Below are 15,849 nucleotides of genomic sequence, written 5' to 3'. Positions count from 1 at the left end.
CCGGGTTTCCACCACACATAGTCCACAGGCCAACAGGGCCTTTCATGTCAGGATCCAGAATCCAAGATTCCCTGGAGTTCAAATGTGCTTTGCTCATCCTCTTCCCAGTCTTCTTTACCTTTGCCAGGGACAAAACTCTGCTTTCAAATCCTGAGGCTGCCTACAATGCAGAATAACCCCAGAGACAGGATAAGTAATGAGTCTGGAAGGTATCAATGGGGAAATGCCAAGCAGGGGAGACTTATCCCTGGATGCAAGGGTGACACATGCACACACACTCTGAGAGGAAAAGCACTCAGGTGGACTTTAAAAGTCACAAACCACAGGAAGGGCTGTGAGAGTTGTTGTCACCATCCATGAGGCGATCACCATGGTGACGAGATCCAACAAGATGCTTTACACAACAGAAAACATTTCCTCATACACAAGCAGAGGACATCTACCCTCTACTACTCAAACCAGAGGGTCTCAACCCTGGCTACGCATGAGAATTACCTGTCCTGCCACCTACACAGAGGCCCAGGGCCCATCCAACACCATAGAGAATCGGAATCTGCAGGGCATGGGGACTGAGCATCTGTGGCTTCAGGAAAGTTCCCCAGGTGATACTGATGCCCAGCCGTGTAGACAGCCGCTGCTTAGCCTGACACAGAGGTGGGACTGGCCCAGAGAAAAAAGACGGCAAATGGATGGAGGAGGGACTTGGTGTGAGGGTGGAGCAACTTAAGATCTCAGTCTGGAAAGACAGAAGCCAAGAGGGCATTTGACTAGAGCTTAAACAGCAAGAGCAAACACATGAGCATGGGGCAGTCCCTAAAACTTCAAAAGGCGCAGGCAAGGAGGCCCCACTTTACACAGTGAATACGAAATTAAACATCCTGGCAGGCTGTACAAGCCAAAACCAGAAATGGAGTGTTCAAGAAACACCATGACTGATTAAAGGACTGCAGGAATATGTGAGGCACAAAGTCCACCAAGGTTTCATTTCCTCAGGACAGCGATCCTTGAACTAGTGTCAGGGATAACGTGGTAGGTGAGTGTGGCATTTACTAGGGAAAAAAAGTGAAGTTCAAAACATTCCATTTCTCTCTTCGGCTCTTACCAGTTCAACTATGCCATTTACAACCAACAGCTCACGTGTACCACATACGCTATAAAGAGTATCCCCTGGAAAAGGGCAATCCATAATTTCCCCTTTGTGCTCAAATGTATTCCTCACAACAGGGTCCTCACTGGTGAATTCATTCATTCATTCATTCATTCATTCATTCATTCGACCAATATTTCTTGTATACCTACTCTGTGCCAGGCACCGTTCTAGATGCAAGGGGGTAATCAGTGATCACGACATAAAAATCCCTGACCTCATGGAGCTTACACGAGGCAAACATGCAAGTAACATCTAGCATGCTGGATTGTAAGAGCTGTACAGGAAAATCAAGCTAGGTGAACGGAATAGAGAACGTGGATATAATTTGAAATAGGTGGCCAGAAAAGCTCTCATTAATAAAGTAACGTATGAGTAAAAACCAGAAGTGAGCCACGGGGGTATCTGGGGGAAAACTGTTTCAGTTAGAGGAATCAGTAGGAGAAAAGGCTAAAAGCGGGAAGTGTATGGAACATTCAAGGAAAACTGAAAAAGCTAGAGTAGTTAGCACAGAGCAAGTCAGCGTAGAGTGGCGAGAGTGAAGGACAGGGAGGTACTGGGGCCCACTATGGGTTGAGAAGTTTTCAGAAGGGTAAGGGGGGAGGGAACAGGGGCCCAAGCATTGACAGTCTTGGTGGGGAGAAGTGGTGGTCCCCCTTTGGAAATAATTTTAAAGTAGAAATGACAGAATTTGCTGTGGAGTATGAGAAAGAGGGAAACCAGGGATGACTTCAAGGTTTGGGGCCTGAGGAATTCAAAGAATGGACCTGCCTAACTACAATGGGTGAAAGACCATGGGATGGGTGGGTGTGGTGGAGATTAGGATTTTTGTTTTGGAAATGCTCCAGACTTGCCTATGACACATCCAAATGGAGATGTCCAAATGTGATGCTGGACATGAGTCCTGAGTTCAAGAAACTATATGGGCTCAGGATGTAAATACATAAAATATGTCATATTGATTCCCACTTACCCATTCCCTCTGTAACTAGATCTCATGAGTTGGAACGCTGCAACCCTCCACGGGCTCCTTTATCTTAAAAAAAGAGATGTAGCAGCTGGGCGCAGTGGCTCACGCCTGTAATTCCAGCACTTTGGGAGGCTGAGGCGGGTGGATCACGAGGTCAGGAGATCAAGACCATCCTGGCCAACATGGTGAAATCCCGTCTCTACTAAAAATACAAAAATTAGCTGGATGTGGTAGTGCGCGCCTGTAATCCCAGATACTCGGGAAGCTGAGGCAGGAGAATCGCTTGAATCCGGGAGGCGGAGATTGCAGTGAGCCGAGATCACACCACTGCACAGCCTGGCAACAGAGCGAGACTCCGTCTCAAAAAATAAAATAGAATAAAATGGCCAAGAATCAGGGAGCTCACCTGTGCTGCTTCCTGTACAGATGCCCAGAGCCCGCCCAACACCACACAGAATCAGAATCTTTAAAAGTCCGAGACCCCGTGGTCTGGCATCTGAAGCCAGGCCACCTTGGTTCACATCCCTGCTCCTTCCCAGCTGTGTGACATGCCTTGGATAAGCGACGTAACCAGGCTGACTTAGTTTCCTCATCAAGTGAATGGGGCTAACAGTATCTATACCTCCTCCCAGGGAAAACAGTATGTCAAGACTTTGCACCTTAACTGGTACTACCCTAAATGCTCCACAAGACCGAGCACTTCCTATCATAATTCATTCATTAGTGCAATTCGGTATGGAAAACTCTCCAGCTACAGGGAGCACCGGATGAGGGAATCAGGGCCAGACAGGTAGAGAGATTGCCTGCATTTGTGCAACTAGAAAAGGGGGGAGCTAAAAATAGGCCTCAGAAGTCCTGAAGCTACAGCCATGGCAACACGACTGTGGATGGAAGCAGACATCAGCCTTACGGTGCCTTCTCGGGGGATGTGGAAGTGTAACCTTGTCAAAAACACTCAGGTGGGCTGTCAGCGCTCCACAGAGGAGGGATTCGCACGGTCTCTGTCTGGAAGCGCAGCAAAAAGGACCAAAAAGCAGCCAGGGCTTTCGGCGGCCCAGATCCTGCGGCGGGGCCTAAATGAGGGGGAGACGAGGCGCCCCGAAGGATCCGGGGGGAACTGGCGGGAAGTGGGGGCCGAAGTTCGGGGCGGGGACGGGGTGAAAACGGCCTGGGCTTCCTCCGGCCGCGGTGTGCGGCTGGTCCGCGGAGGACGAGGGCCTCACGGGCTCAGGAGATAGGCAGCCAGGCCGGGGAAGGGGAGATGCCGGGTGGCGGAGGACGAGGGGGCGGGGAGGGAGCGTGGCGCGCTCCGGGCCACGACCAGGCCCCAAGGTCTATTTACATCTGTGGCCGAAGCACTGGGGCCGCTACTCCCGCCCCCTTCAGCCCCGAGCTTGGCTGCGACGCAGAGGGCCCTTAGGGCTGCGATCTCGACGGCCTCCCGGCTCCTCTAGCCAGACGGCTGCAGGGGCCGGGGCTGCCGGGAGTGATGGGCCGGGCCGGTGAGCCCGACCTGAGGGGAGGCAATAGGGGGCGGCTGCAGGGCCCGCCAGGGTGCTAGCCTGAAGCGGACGAAACCCTTGCACTCTGCGGTGTTCCCCCCACAGGCTTGTGGCCTCTGGTCCTCCCGCTGCCCGTTCCCCGGCCGCCAGCCGGTCCCCGACGGCGCCTCCCCTACCTTCGTTCGCCAGGTCCGCCATTTTACTTCCTTAAGCCCTCCCACAAGGCCCCGCGCCGGCCCAGGCTCGCCTGCTTTCTGCCAGAAACTCCCGCGCGTGCGCACTTAACAAGCCTACTCCCTGTGAGGCGGCCAGCTCGCGCCTGCGCGCTGAGCGCCGCGCGGAGGCGAGCTTCAGATCGCCTGCCGGGCCAAGCCGCCTGCCCTGCGGAGCCGCGCTCCCAACACACGCCTGCGCACGAGCCGTCTCCCGCCTCCTTTTCCCGCCGACTGAGGGGGCGGGGACAGAGCCGGGAAGGGCGCATGCGCAGTGGCAGCGACGAAAGTTTAGTGAGGCGGCACCGCGCGGCGCGAGGCGGGTCTTGAGGCTCTCGTTTTTCCCGCTCGTTTTCCGGGGATCCCCCGCGGTGGGACAGTGAGCAGTTCAGGACGCCTCAGCCGAGGTCTTCCTCCAGGTAAACCCCCGGGCCTGCGGCGGCTTCCCACACGCGCGGGCGGGAGACGCGTTACCTCCTGCCTCAGTTTACCCGCCTTAGGAGCCGTTACCTTCAGCAAACGCTTTCCTGAAACCACGGGGGAAGTGGCGAGAGGGCGCGGGGTGCTTGGGATTGGGGGGATCAGAGCTGATCGGCGAAGGCGGGGGTCGTGGTCAGGCGCGAGGAGGGGGCGCAGCCCTGGGACCCAGGTGCTGGCGGGGGGCAGGGGGGACCCGGCGCGTGGAACTCGACCCCTCGGAGCCACGAGAATCAACTTCACAAGCTCATGGGAGGGTGTTGGACCCCGCGCGCCTCTAGGTTCCCCATCTGGAAAATGGGACCATCAGCCTCACTGGCAAGGCTCATGGGAGGGTCCCGGACACCCTGGAGTTGTTTTCTACTCACCTGCTATGAATCTCTCAGCAAATCCTTCGGACCTGGCCTTGCCTCCAAAATACAGCCCAGATCCACGCTTTCTCCCCAGCCAGGCTGTCACCACCCTAGGCCACATCGTCCATATCTGTCTCATGGAAGACTTGGACTTTGCTGCATTCTTTGGAAACCCCAGGCTCTGTTCTGCCCATGGCCGCAGGCTGAGGAGTCTTTTAAAAATGTAACCAGCCTGATGCGGTAGCTCACCCCTGTAATCCCAGCACTGTGGGAGGCCAAGGTGGGAGGATCTCTTGAGCTCAGTTCAAAACCAGCCTAGAAAACAGAGCAAGACCCCATCTCTACAAAAACACAAAAATTACCCGGGTGTGGTGGTGCAGGCCAGCTACTCGGGAGGCTGAGGCAGGAGGATCACATGAGCCCAGGAGGTTGAGGCTGCAGTGAGCTGTGACAGTGCCACTGCCACCATCCTAGGGACAGAGCAAGAACCCCCCCATATATATAGATATAAATACTTTGTTTTTATCTACATACATGTATACACACACAGATATTTACATACATATGTGTGTATATATTTGTGTGTGTGTGTGTGTGTATATATATGTATACATAGACTGAAAACAGAAATATCAAGGCCACTCAGTGCTTCCAGAGGGCTCTCAGCTGAACTTGGAATATCCTAAACCTTTTATTCAGGCTTATGAAGTCCCCTGAACTTGGCTCCCACGCCCCACTTTGTTTCCCCTTGCTCATTGCTGTTCAGCCATGTGGGTCTTTCCGTCCTTGGAGCACAAGCTCATTCCAGCCTAAGGGCCTTTGTACTTGCTGATTTCTCTGCCTGGGACCTTGTATTTCAGGTCTTACCTAGGTTTGAGTCCCAGCTCTGTACCTTTTTGAGTATGATCTAAAAGAGAGTGAGGAGTACTACAATCTGTGGTCCAGATATAGCCTATGAACTAAAAATGGTTCCTCCCTCCCTCCCCTTGTTCCCTCCCTCCCTTTCCTTCCCTTCCCTTTCTTTTATTTATTTTGGAGTCTCTGTTGCCCACGCTGGAGTGCAGTGGTACAATTTTGACTCACTGCAACCTCCGCCTCCCGGGTTCAAGTGATTCTTCTGCCTCAGCCTCCTGAGTAGCTGGGATTACAGCCGTGTGCCACTATACCCAGCTAATTTTTGTGTTTTTTATAGAGACAGGGTTTCACCAGGCTGCTCTCGAACTCCTGACCTCAGGTGCTTCACCCACCTTGGCCTCCCAAAGTGCTGGGATTACAGGCATGAGACACCACGCCCTCTGACTTTTTACATTTTTAGCTGGTTGGGAAAAAAAAAAAAAACCAAAATAAGAATATCTCTTGATGTGAAAATGGTGTGAAATTTACATTTCAGTGTCTGTAAATAAAGTTTCATTTGCAAACAGCCATGCTTACTCATTTATATATTATCTCTGGCTACTTTTGAGCTATGACATTAGAGCTATTTACATGGTTGTTATACTTTTCTGAACAGGCAGTGGGATGTGGTAAATATTTAACAACAGCTTCTCTGAAGGAGAATGTATTTGTTAGTATGTATTTATGTGTGTGTATATAGTTTATTGTAAATTTTACTGATTTTTCTATGACTTCCATAAGACCACAAGACAATTAATAAAACAAATTGAACCCTGATTTGTAGCGTCTGCTGATTTTCTTGGTGTAAATACTTCAGTCATGGCCTATATTAAGTTACTAATGTGATATCACTAATACCAGAGTCTCACTCTGTTGCCCAGGCAGGAGTGCAGTGGTGTGATCATTACTCACTGCAGCCTCCAATTCCTGCACTCAAGCAACCCACCTGCCTCGGTATCCCAAAGTGGGGGGATTACAGGCGTGAGCCTCTTTGGGAGGCTGAGGCAGGTGGATCACCTGAGATCAGGAGTTCAAGACCATCATGGCCAATGTGGTGAAACCCCTTCTCTACTAAAAATACAAAAATTAGCTGGGTATGGTGGCGGGCACCTGTAATCCTAGCTACCTGGGAGGCTGAGGCAGGAGAATCACTTGAATGCGGGAGACAGTGGCTGGAGTGAGCCGAGATCACACCACTGCACTCCAGCCTTGGCAACACAGTGAGACTGTGTCTCAAAACAAAACAAAAACAAAAAAACCACAAAGAAATTCTCTAAGAGTAGCTCGAATGTCAGTCCCCCTGGTCGCCCACAGTGTGTAGAACTCAGGTCATCTCTCATTCCTAGGGTGTTGGTCTCATTATTTTCAGGTTTCCCCAAACTTCTCTTGGGTAGGTCTTCTCAGCCTTTACCATATCTGAACGGTGTGACCTTTAATGAACTTGATACTTTTCTTTTGGTTTACATTTTCATTAAATAGATACTTTGTATCACTGTTTAAAATAGAAAACCACTAAGCCATGAGTAGACTATTGTAAAAGCGAACATGAAAGTGAAACAATGTTTTCAAATTCAAAGTAGATACTGTTGCCTATCAAGGTGTTGGGACTGCTTTTTCCTTGATACAAAGGGAGATTAGCAAGTATTAGAGCGTTATTGAAGACGCTTTAGCACGTGGCGGGAACTTTCTTCTTGAAGTGATGAGAAGGAGTGAAGAGAATTGAAAATGGGCTAACATAATCTATGTGATTCATTATCGTTTAACACCATGTCTACATGTCGCCTAAAGTCAGGTCACACACCACATTCATCCCACACTTTGGGAAGCTCGCAGCACCGTGTCATCACTTGCTAAATATTATCCAGTCGTGGCTTTTCAGGGGATACTGAGACACGCAAAACCTGTCAGGTCGATGAGCCAAGGACGTTTCCAGTGGTTTCGCAAGCCTCCTCCAAGTGTTGATGGCTGCCAGCTTTCCTTATCTGGCCTCTGGTAGCAAATTAACTTAGTCAACATTCACTTACACAAATATTTCTCAATTGCCTACTGTGGTAGCTTTAAAATATGGTCCCAAATTTGTTGACCCTTTTCCCAGCAAGAGAGGAGGGTGCTCCCTTCCCTTGAATGTAGGTGGGCTTGCTGATCAATAGAGCACAGAAGAAATGACACCGTGTAACTGACAAGGCTAAGACATAACGGACAGAGATACAGCTTCTGCAGCACTGCTGGAACACTCTCTCTGAAAGCTTTTGGCCACCATGTGAGCAGTCCAACTGCCCTGAAGCTGCTATGCTGTAAGGAAGCTGAAACACAGATCTCATGGCAAGGCCCTGGCCAAGAGATGCTCAGCCAACCCTCAACAGCTCCTGTGGCAGCTGCTGACTAATTGCATGAGAGACTCTGAGCCCCCACACAACCACCCAGCCTAGCCCTTCCCATTCCTCACCCACAGAACCTATGTTTGTTTGGTTGGTTGTTTTGAGACGGAGTCTCGCTCAGTCGCCCAGGCTGGAGTGCAGTGGCGTGATCTCGGCTCACTGCAAGCTCCACCTCCTGGGTTCACGCCATTCTCCTGCCTCAGCCTCCTGAGTAGCTGGGACTACAGGCGCCCGCCACCGCGCCCGGCTAATTTTTCGTATTTTTAGTAGAGACGGGGTTTCACCATGTTAGCCAGGATGGTCTCTATCTTCTGACCTCGTGATCCACCTGCCTCGGCCTCCCAAAGTGCTGGGATTACAGGCGTGAGCCACCGCGCCCAGCCAGAAACTGTGAAAGATAAATACTTGCTGTTATCAGCCACTAAACTCTGGGGATGTTCATTACACAGCATTATGTATCCACCATAGCTACGAAGCATCAGGCAATGTTGGGTTCCCAGGATGAACTAGACAGGCCCATGCTTCATGGAGCTTTGCATCCTTTTGTGGAGAGACTTTAACAGTAGACAGGTAAGCAAAATTACTTGAGATAGTGATGGGTGCTACAAAGAAAATAAAACAGCATGCTATGACAAGTGACAGAAGGAGAGAATGCTTTTTTTTTTTTTTTTTTGTGATGGAGTCTCACTCTGTCTCCTAGGCTGGAGTGCAGTGGTGCGATCTCGACTCACTGCAAGCTCCGCCTCCCAGGTTCAAGTGATTCTCCTGCCTCAGCCTCCCGAGTAGCTGGGATTACAGGCGCCTATCACTACGCCCAGCTAATTTTTGTATTTTTAGTAGAGACGGAGTTTCACCATGTTGGCCAGGCTGGTCTCGAACTCCTGAGCTCAAGCAATCCGCCTGTCTTGGCCTCCCAAAGTGCTGGGATTACAGGTGTGAGCCACCGCGCCTGGCCAAGGGAATACTTTTACACAGTGAAGACTTCAGTGTGGCTAGAGCCGAGTGACCAAAAAGAGAGGTGGTGGAGATGAGCTCAGGGAGGGAGCGTGCAGGGCCTTGGAGGCTGCAGTGAGGAGTAAGGGCTTTCTCCTAATTGCGGGGGTTGGAGGCAGGAAATGGGAGGCCTTCAAATGACTCACCCTTAACTGCTGATTGGCCTCCCTGCTGTCTGCTTCCTCCTTGGCTCACCAGGATACAGGTCTCCCAGGATCCCCTGAGCCCGGGCTGAGCTCTGAAGATTTATGTCGCTCTCTCCTCTGCAGCCAAGGAGGACGGTGGTTCTGCAGCTGGGCTTCAGGAAAAAGGGCCTTCACAGCTGCAACTGAGTTTGCATCTTCCCATCACGGGCAGGGAACCAGCATGTCGTGCTTTTACGGAGCAAAAGGGGCTTTGCTGTCTGACGCGCTAGGAGCCAATGCTAGGACACGAGGGTTTTTGGGAAAAGCTTTTTATTGCAAGTTGACTAACAAGCAGATGGAGGTCCATCTCAAAGCTGTCTCCCTGTGCTAGCTTTAAGACTTTACTTTCTGGCCAGGCGCGGTGGCTCAAGCCTGTAATCCCAGCACTTTGGGAGGCCGAGACGGGCGGATCACGAGGTCAGGAGATCGAGACCATCCTGGCTAACGCAGTGAAACCCCGTCTCTACTAAAAATACAAAAACTTAGCCGGGCGAGGTGGCAGGCGCCTGTAGTCCCAGCTACTCGGGAGGCTGAGGCAGGAGAATGGCGTGAACCCGGGAGGTGGAGCTTGCAGTGAGCTGAGATCCGGCCACTGCACTCCAGCCTGGGTGACAGAGCGAGACTCCGTCTCAAAAAAAAAAAAAAAAAAAAAGACTTTACTTTCTGCGGGTGTGGAGATGGGGTCTTGCTATGTTGCCCAGGCTGGTCTCGAACTCTTGGCATCGAGCGATCCTCCTCTCTCTGCCTCCCAAAGGACTGGGATTGTAGGCCTGAGGCGCCACGCCCACCCTAAGGCAGTCAATACCTTTATTAGAAGAGGTTTAGGGATCAGATAGAGGGATTAGTAGGTAGGCGATTGGTAGAAGGAAATAGGAAGTCTGGAAAGTCCTCTGGCATGCGCAGTTATCTCTTCATCCCTCCTCATGGATCACATGTGCAAATTTGGGGGGTGTTAGTCTAAAACATGCAGTGGAAATTGAGGCTATGACATCAGCAAGCTTGTTCTGTGCAAACTCCAGTCCGCCATGTTCCAACTGATTTCAGCCAGTTTTGTTATCTTACAAGCACAGGGAGTTTCAGTAAGTTGTTTCTTTTCTTATCCAGCAAACTTAGACATTTCTATTAGTCATAGGTTTCTGTAATTCCTGGGGAGTGATCAATCAAATATAATTCCTGCCCTTAAGGATCTCGGAGCCAGGTGAGGTTGGAGGGAATTCATCGTGAATGCCTTATTGGTTCATCTGCCTTCCCTGTTCTCCCTCAACCCATGGCCTCAAGTTCCTGACAACAGGATGTCAGATGTGACCAACGGTGGCCCCTTGCCCATGATAGCAGGAACCCCTAACCCAAACTAGGCACATCGGCCAGGGATTTGGGGCTGGAATTGCCTCTGGAAGAAAGCTGGGCTGGATCCTGTTAACCTGGGGTAGGGCCGCATTCTCCTTCCCATGACCTGATCTGCAACCAGGGGTCAGCAGTGCTGGGAGGTGGAGAGCCAAGGGTGCCACAGCTGGGTTTCCAAGCCTTCACTTTGCTCGGTGACACATTCCTGTCTCCTTCTGATCAACTCGGCTTTTTCCCCTCCTCCTCCTCCTCCTCCTCCTCCCCCCCTTCCCCTTCCCCTTCTCCTTCCCTTCCCCTTCCCCTTCCCCTTCCCCTTCTCCTTCTCTTTCTCCTTCTCCTTCTTCTTTTTTGTTGAGATGGAGTCTCCCTCTGTCACCCAGGCTGGAGTGCAGTGGCACAATCTCGGCTCACTGCAACCTCCACCTCCCGGGTTCAAGCAATTCTCCTGCCTCAGCCTCCTGAGTAGCTGGGATTACAGGTGCCCGCCACGGCACCCGGCTAATTTTTATATTTTTAGTAGAGACGGGGTTGTCACTATGTTGGCTAGGCTGGTCTTGAACTCCCGACCTCAAGTGATCCACCCACCTTGGCCAGGCTGGTCTCAAACTCCTGACCTCAAGTGATCTGCCCGCCCAAAGTGCTGGGATTGCAGGCGTGAGCCACGGCACCCCGCCTCTTTATTTTAAGTTAAATAAATTAATTTTTTTTTCTCTTTTTTTTTTTGAGACGGAGTCTCACTCTGTCGCCCAGGCTGGAGTGCAGTGTCTGGATCTCAGCTCACTGCAAGCTCCGCCTCCCGGGTTTACGCCATTCTCCTGCCTCAGCCCCCTGAGTAGCTGGGACTACAGGTGCCCGCCACCTCGCCCGGCTAGTTTTTTTTGTATTTTTTAGTAGAGAAGGGGTTTCACCGGGTTAGCCAGGATGGTCTCTATCTTCTGACCTCGTGATCCACCCGTCCCGGCCTCCCAAAGTGCTGGGATTACAGGCTTGAGCCACCGCGCCCGGCCTCTTATAAATTAAATTTTAAAATAAATAAATTTGAAATACAATCAGACTTAAAAAGAAGTTGCAAAAATAGTACAAAGGGTTCCATATAACTTCCATCAGTTTCCTCAGATATTCACATCCTGAGCAAAATCAGGAAATTCACATTGATACACTACTATTCACTAATGTGCAAACCTCATTCACATTTCATCTGTTCAGCCCTAGTGTCCTTTCGCTGTTCCAGGATTTAGTCCTGGATCCTGTCTTGCATTTAGAGTATGGAGTTCTCGCTCTAGTCGCCCTTAGGCTGGAGTGCAGTGGCGTGATCTCGGCTCACTGCAAGCTCCACCTCCCAGGTTCAAGCCATTCTCCCGCCTCAGCCTCCGAGTAGCTGGGACTACAGGCGCCCGCCACCACGCCCGGCTAGTTTTTTGTATTTTTAGTAGAGACGGGGTTTCACCATGTTAGCCAGGATGGTCTCGATCTCCTGACCTCGTGATCCACCCGCCTCGGCCTCCCAAAGTGCTGGGATTACAGGCTTGAGCCACCGCGCCTGGCCTCCTCTGTTTTTTATGTACTTTTTCTTGACAATGACGTTTCTAATGAGTACTGCAATTATTTTGTAGAATACCCCTTAACTTTGGGTTTGTTTGATGTTTCCTCACAGTGAAACTCAGGTTAAGCGTTTTTGGCAGGGATTACACAGAAGTCATGTGTGTCTGTGTCAGCGCGTCCTAGCAAGGGCACATGATGGCGATTTATACCTTTTGTTTTTCTTTGAGACAGAGTCTCTCTCTGTTGCCCAGGCTGGAGTGCAGTGGTGCAATCTTGGCTCACTGCAACCTCCGCCTCCTGGGTTCAAGCGATTCTCATGCATCAGCTTCCTGAGTAGCTGGGAAAACAGGTGCACACCACCATGCCAGGCTAATTTTTGTATTATTAGTAGAGATGGAGTTTCACCATGTCGGCCAAGCTGGTCGTGAACTTGTGACCTCAAGTGATCTGCCCACCTAGGCCTGCCAAAGTGTTGGGATTACAGGTGTGAGCCACTGGGCCTGGCCAAGATCGCTTTTTTTTTTTGAGATTGAGTCTCGTTCTATTGCCCAGGCTGGAGTGCAATGGTGCAATATTGGCTCCCTGTAACTTCCACCTCCCAGGTTCAAGTGATTCTCCTACCTCAGCCTCCCGAGTAGCTGGGATTACAGGCATGCACCACCACGCCCGGCTAATTTTTGTATTTTTAATAGAGACGGTGTTTCACCATGTTGGCCAGGCTGGTCTCAAGCTCCTGACCTCGCGATCCACCCGCCTCAGCCTCCCAAAGGGCTGGGATTGCAGGTGTGAGCCACCGCGCCCGCCCAATCGCTTGTTTTAAATGGTGTCTGCCAGGTGACTTTTTCGCATTATTATGTTGGGGGGATATTTTGGGCCTTTGTAAACAAATAGGAAATATTCGAGGAAGAGAAGGGGAGGAAGAGAAGGGGAGGAAGGAAATTAGCTCACTCACTCCCTTGTTTTTGATCTTATCATGCATCATTGCAAATAAGTAAACAAATCAGCCTGGCTTCTGGGCAAAATCCAACTTTCTGTGTCCCCTGCGAAAAGGAAAAGGCTGTATCACACAGTGACCACTGGGGGGCAGCAGAGGATTGGGGTGAATCAAAACTCAACTCCAGGAGAAAGGGCAGTTGGCTGCGTTCTGGGTAAACTTACCCGGACGTAAGCTCCGCATCTGCTGGGGTTCTGGCGTCTTCCATGAGCCAGGCTATGGAAGTGGAGGTAGGGAGTCTTAGTTGCACCTCGCTCCCAGCCTGCTGCTGCGGTTACCAAGCCGTATGGACGCGCCACCTTGAAAACAGGAGCTGTCGTCTCGGGAAGGCTTCACGAGGTCTCAGAATCCCCTTCTGAGACTGGCTAGAAAATTCCTGGGTGCTGAGGGTGTATCTCTTTGGAGATTGATTGCAACCCCCTGAAAGCAGTTCTGGAAGATATAAGGCAAGGAGGAATTTGCTAGAAGGTTATGTGGATGTTCATGAGATCAAAAAGAAAGGAGAAGCAACTGGCAGCTTCAACAGGTCTTAAAAGCGAAAATCACTGAGGACAATGCACCGGGTGTCTCCCCCAGGATGTCTGAACTTTGACTGCTTTCAGTCTCACCCTTCAGCTCAGGGTTCAGAGTCTAAGGAGAAAGTGTTGGATGGGGTCAGCAGGGTACAGGGTACGGTAGGTTAATTTTTGCTCACCCCCAATCAAATTCATTCCTCATTTTTTCTTTTCTTTTCTTTTTTTTTTGAGACGGAATCTCAGTGTCGCCCAGGCTGGAGTGCAGTGGCACGATCTTGGCTCACTGCAACCTCCACCTCCCGGGTTCAAGCGATCCTCCTGCCTCAGCCTCCCAAAGAGCTGGAATTTATAGGCGCCACCACCACGTCCAACTAATTTTTGCGTTTTTATTAAAGATGAGGATTTCACCATGTTGGCCAGGCTGGACTTGAACTTCTGACCTCAGGTGATCTGCCTGCCTTGGCCTCCCAAAGTGCTGGGATGACAGGCTTGAGGCACCGTGCCTGGCCCTTCCATCAAATATTTATTGAGCAATAAATACATACTGGGTTCTGTGTGCCTAACCAGTGGTGTGAGATGCCATTTGAGACAGTCAAGTGGAGGCATGCCAGCTCCTCCCTGGGACCTAGGAAGCCCGCATCCCATTACTCTGCAGCCTTCCTCAACCTCCTGCCCTGCCATTCACTCTGTGCCAGCAAAACCAGCCTCCTTACCACTCCCCCCACCCCCAACACGCTGAACTCATTCCCTCCCTTCCCACCTGGAACAGCCTCCCTCAATATGTGAGACGCACCCACACAGAGACAGTATTTAAAGCCACAAGAGGAAGATCAGTCCTCCAAGAGAATCAGGGTGTTATTCCAAAAGAAGGCAGGATGGATGCTGGATAGCAAAACCCCACAAAACGTCCATGACAGGATTCCAGGAGGGGCCCACGATCTCACAATAGGCTGAGAACAACTCTCAGCCCTCCTGAGAGCCTCTGTGTGAGTGCACATATACTCATGCATATATGGTACTGTGGCTTTGGAGACCTATGCGTATTCAATGCATTTTACATCGCAGCCCAATACCATAAATGCATGTGTATATGTGCACTCACACATACACTGAAGTGAAAATTTTGCAAAGCTATATTTATCTTTATTACATCATCACTCCTGATGTTTTAGATTTTTATCCTGGTTCATTAGGAAAAAAAAAAGGCAAGCACGATGGCTCACGCCTGTAATCCCAGCACTTTGGGAGGCTGAGGTGAGCAGATCACCTGAAGTCAGGAGCTTGAGACCAGTCTGGTCAACATGGTAAAACCCCATCTCTATTAAAAATACAAAAATTAGCCAGGCATGGTGACGCACGCCTCTGATCCCGGCTACTCAGGAGGCTGAGGGGGAGAATCGATTAAACCCAAGAGGTGGAGGTTGCAGTGAGCTGAGATTGTGCCACTGCACTCCAGCCTGGGCAACAGCAAGACTGTCTCAAAAAACGAAACAAAACAAAAGACCAAACCACACACGAAAAACCAAACCAAACCGGGTATAACTCACCAATTTGATCTCCACAGGGCTCCCGGGTGCCCCTGCTCCACCCCGCAGCCACAACTCTTCCCCTCACTTGTTCTATCTTAACAAGCACCTAATTGACCCCCTGCTCCTGTTTCTTCCGGTGTAATCCGCCCTGCCCGAACACAGCTTTCTAAAGCCCAGCTTTGATTACATCAAAAACCTTTGGTGGCCTCCTGCCTGAATTCCAGTTTCTTTGGAATTCCTCATCACTCCTCTGGACATTTTTTTCTCCTCCCTGGCACAGCACCTTCCTTCCCATGATCACCGTAAAGAACGCCTTCTCTGGGGGGCCCTCCCCACTCCCTCATGCCCTCAATGTTTGCTGAGCATGTGCTGTGATAGATTTGGGAACTCCATTTCAACAAGGCACATGATAGCTACTCACTCGCAGAGCTTGTGGGAAAGATAGATTTGCAAACAATTACTATAAAGTATGGTGGGGAAGTTGGGTCAAATAATCTACCCAGGGAGCACCCAGGAAGGCTTCCTGGAAGAAGCGCCAATTAAGACGAGTGCTAAAGAGGAAGGGTCTCCCAGGCGACACTGGCAGCGTCCAGAGACATTTTTGGTTGTCAGGATTGGGCTGGGGTGCTCCTGGCACGGAGGCCAGGGACGCTGCTCAGCACCCTGCGGTGCCCAGTATGGGCTCACCCTGGAGAATTATCTGACACCCCACACCATCTGTGGTATCGGCAGTGCCGAGGGGTAGAAATAACTCTTGAAGGCTTAGTCCAGTGCTTTCTGTATATTGATCTTCTTTCGCACAACACTGTGAGGT

At 50.8% G+C, this 15,849-nt stretch overlaps 1 protein-coding gene across 13 annotated transcripts in view; it reads right to left on the bottom strand.

The window, feature by feature from the left end:
- Window positions 1–4,039, bottom strand: part of RANBP3 (RAN binding protein 3) — a 62,588-nt gene extending 58,549 nt beyond the window's left edge. For 4 of the 13 annotated variants that reach the window (XM_031660067.1, XM_031660068.1, XM_031660071.1 and 1 more), the window contains exon 1: window positions 3,796–4,030. In XM_031660067.1, coding sequence (XP_031515927.1) covers window positions 3,796–3,817 — 22 coding nt within the window. In that variant the 5' untranslated portion in view covers window positions 3,818–4,030. Of the gene's footprint in view, window positions 1–2,120; window positions 3,726–3,795 lie in introns of those variants that run through there. The other 9 variants (XM_031660076.1, XM_031660077.1, XM_031660080.1 and 6 more) reach the window with 7 other exon arrangements.
- Between the last annotated feature and the right edge of the window lie 11,810 nt (window positions 4,040–15,849).

The sequence above is a fragment of the Papio anubis genome, chromosome 20, assembly GCF_008728515.1.
Source record: "Papio anubis isolate 15944 chromosome 20, Panubis1.0, whole genome shotgun sequence".
Taxonomy (NCBI): domain Eukaryota; kingdom Metazoa; phylum Chordata; class Mammalia; order Primates; family Cercopithecidae; genus Papio; species Papio anubis.
This window is presented reverse-complemented; position numbering and strand designations above follow the sequence as displayed.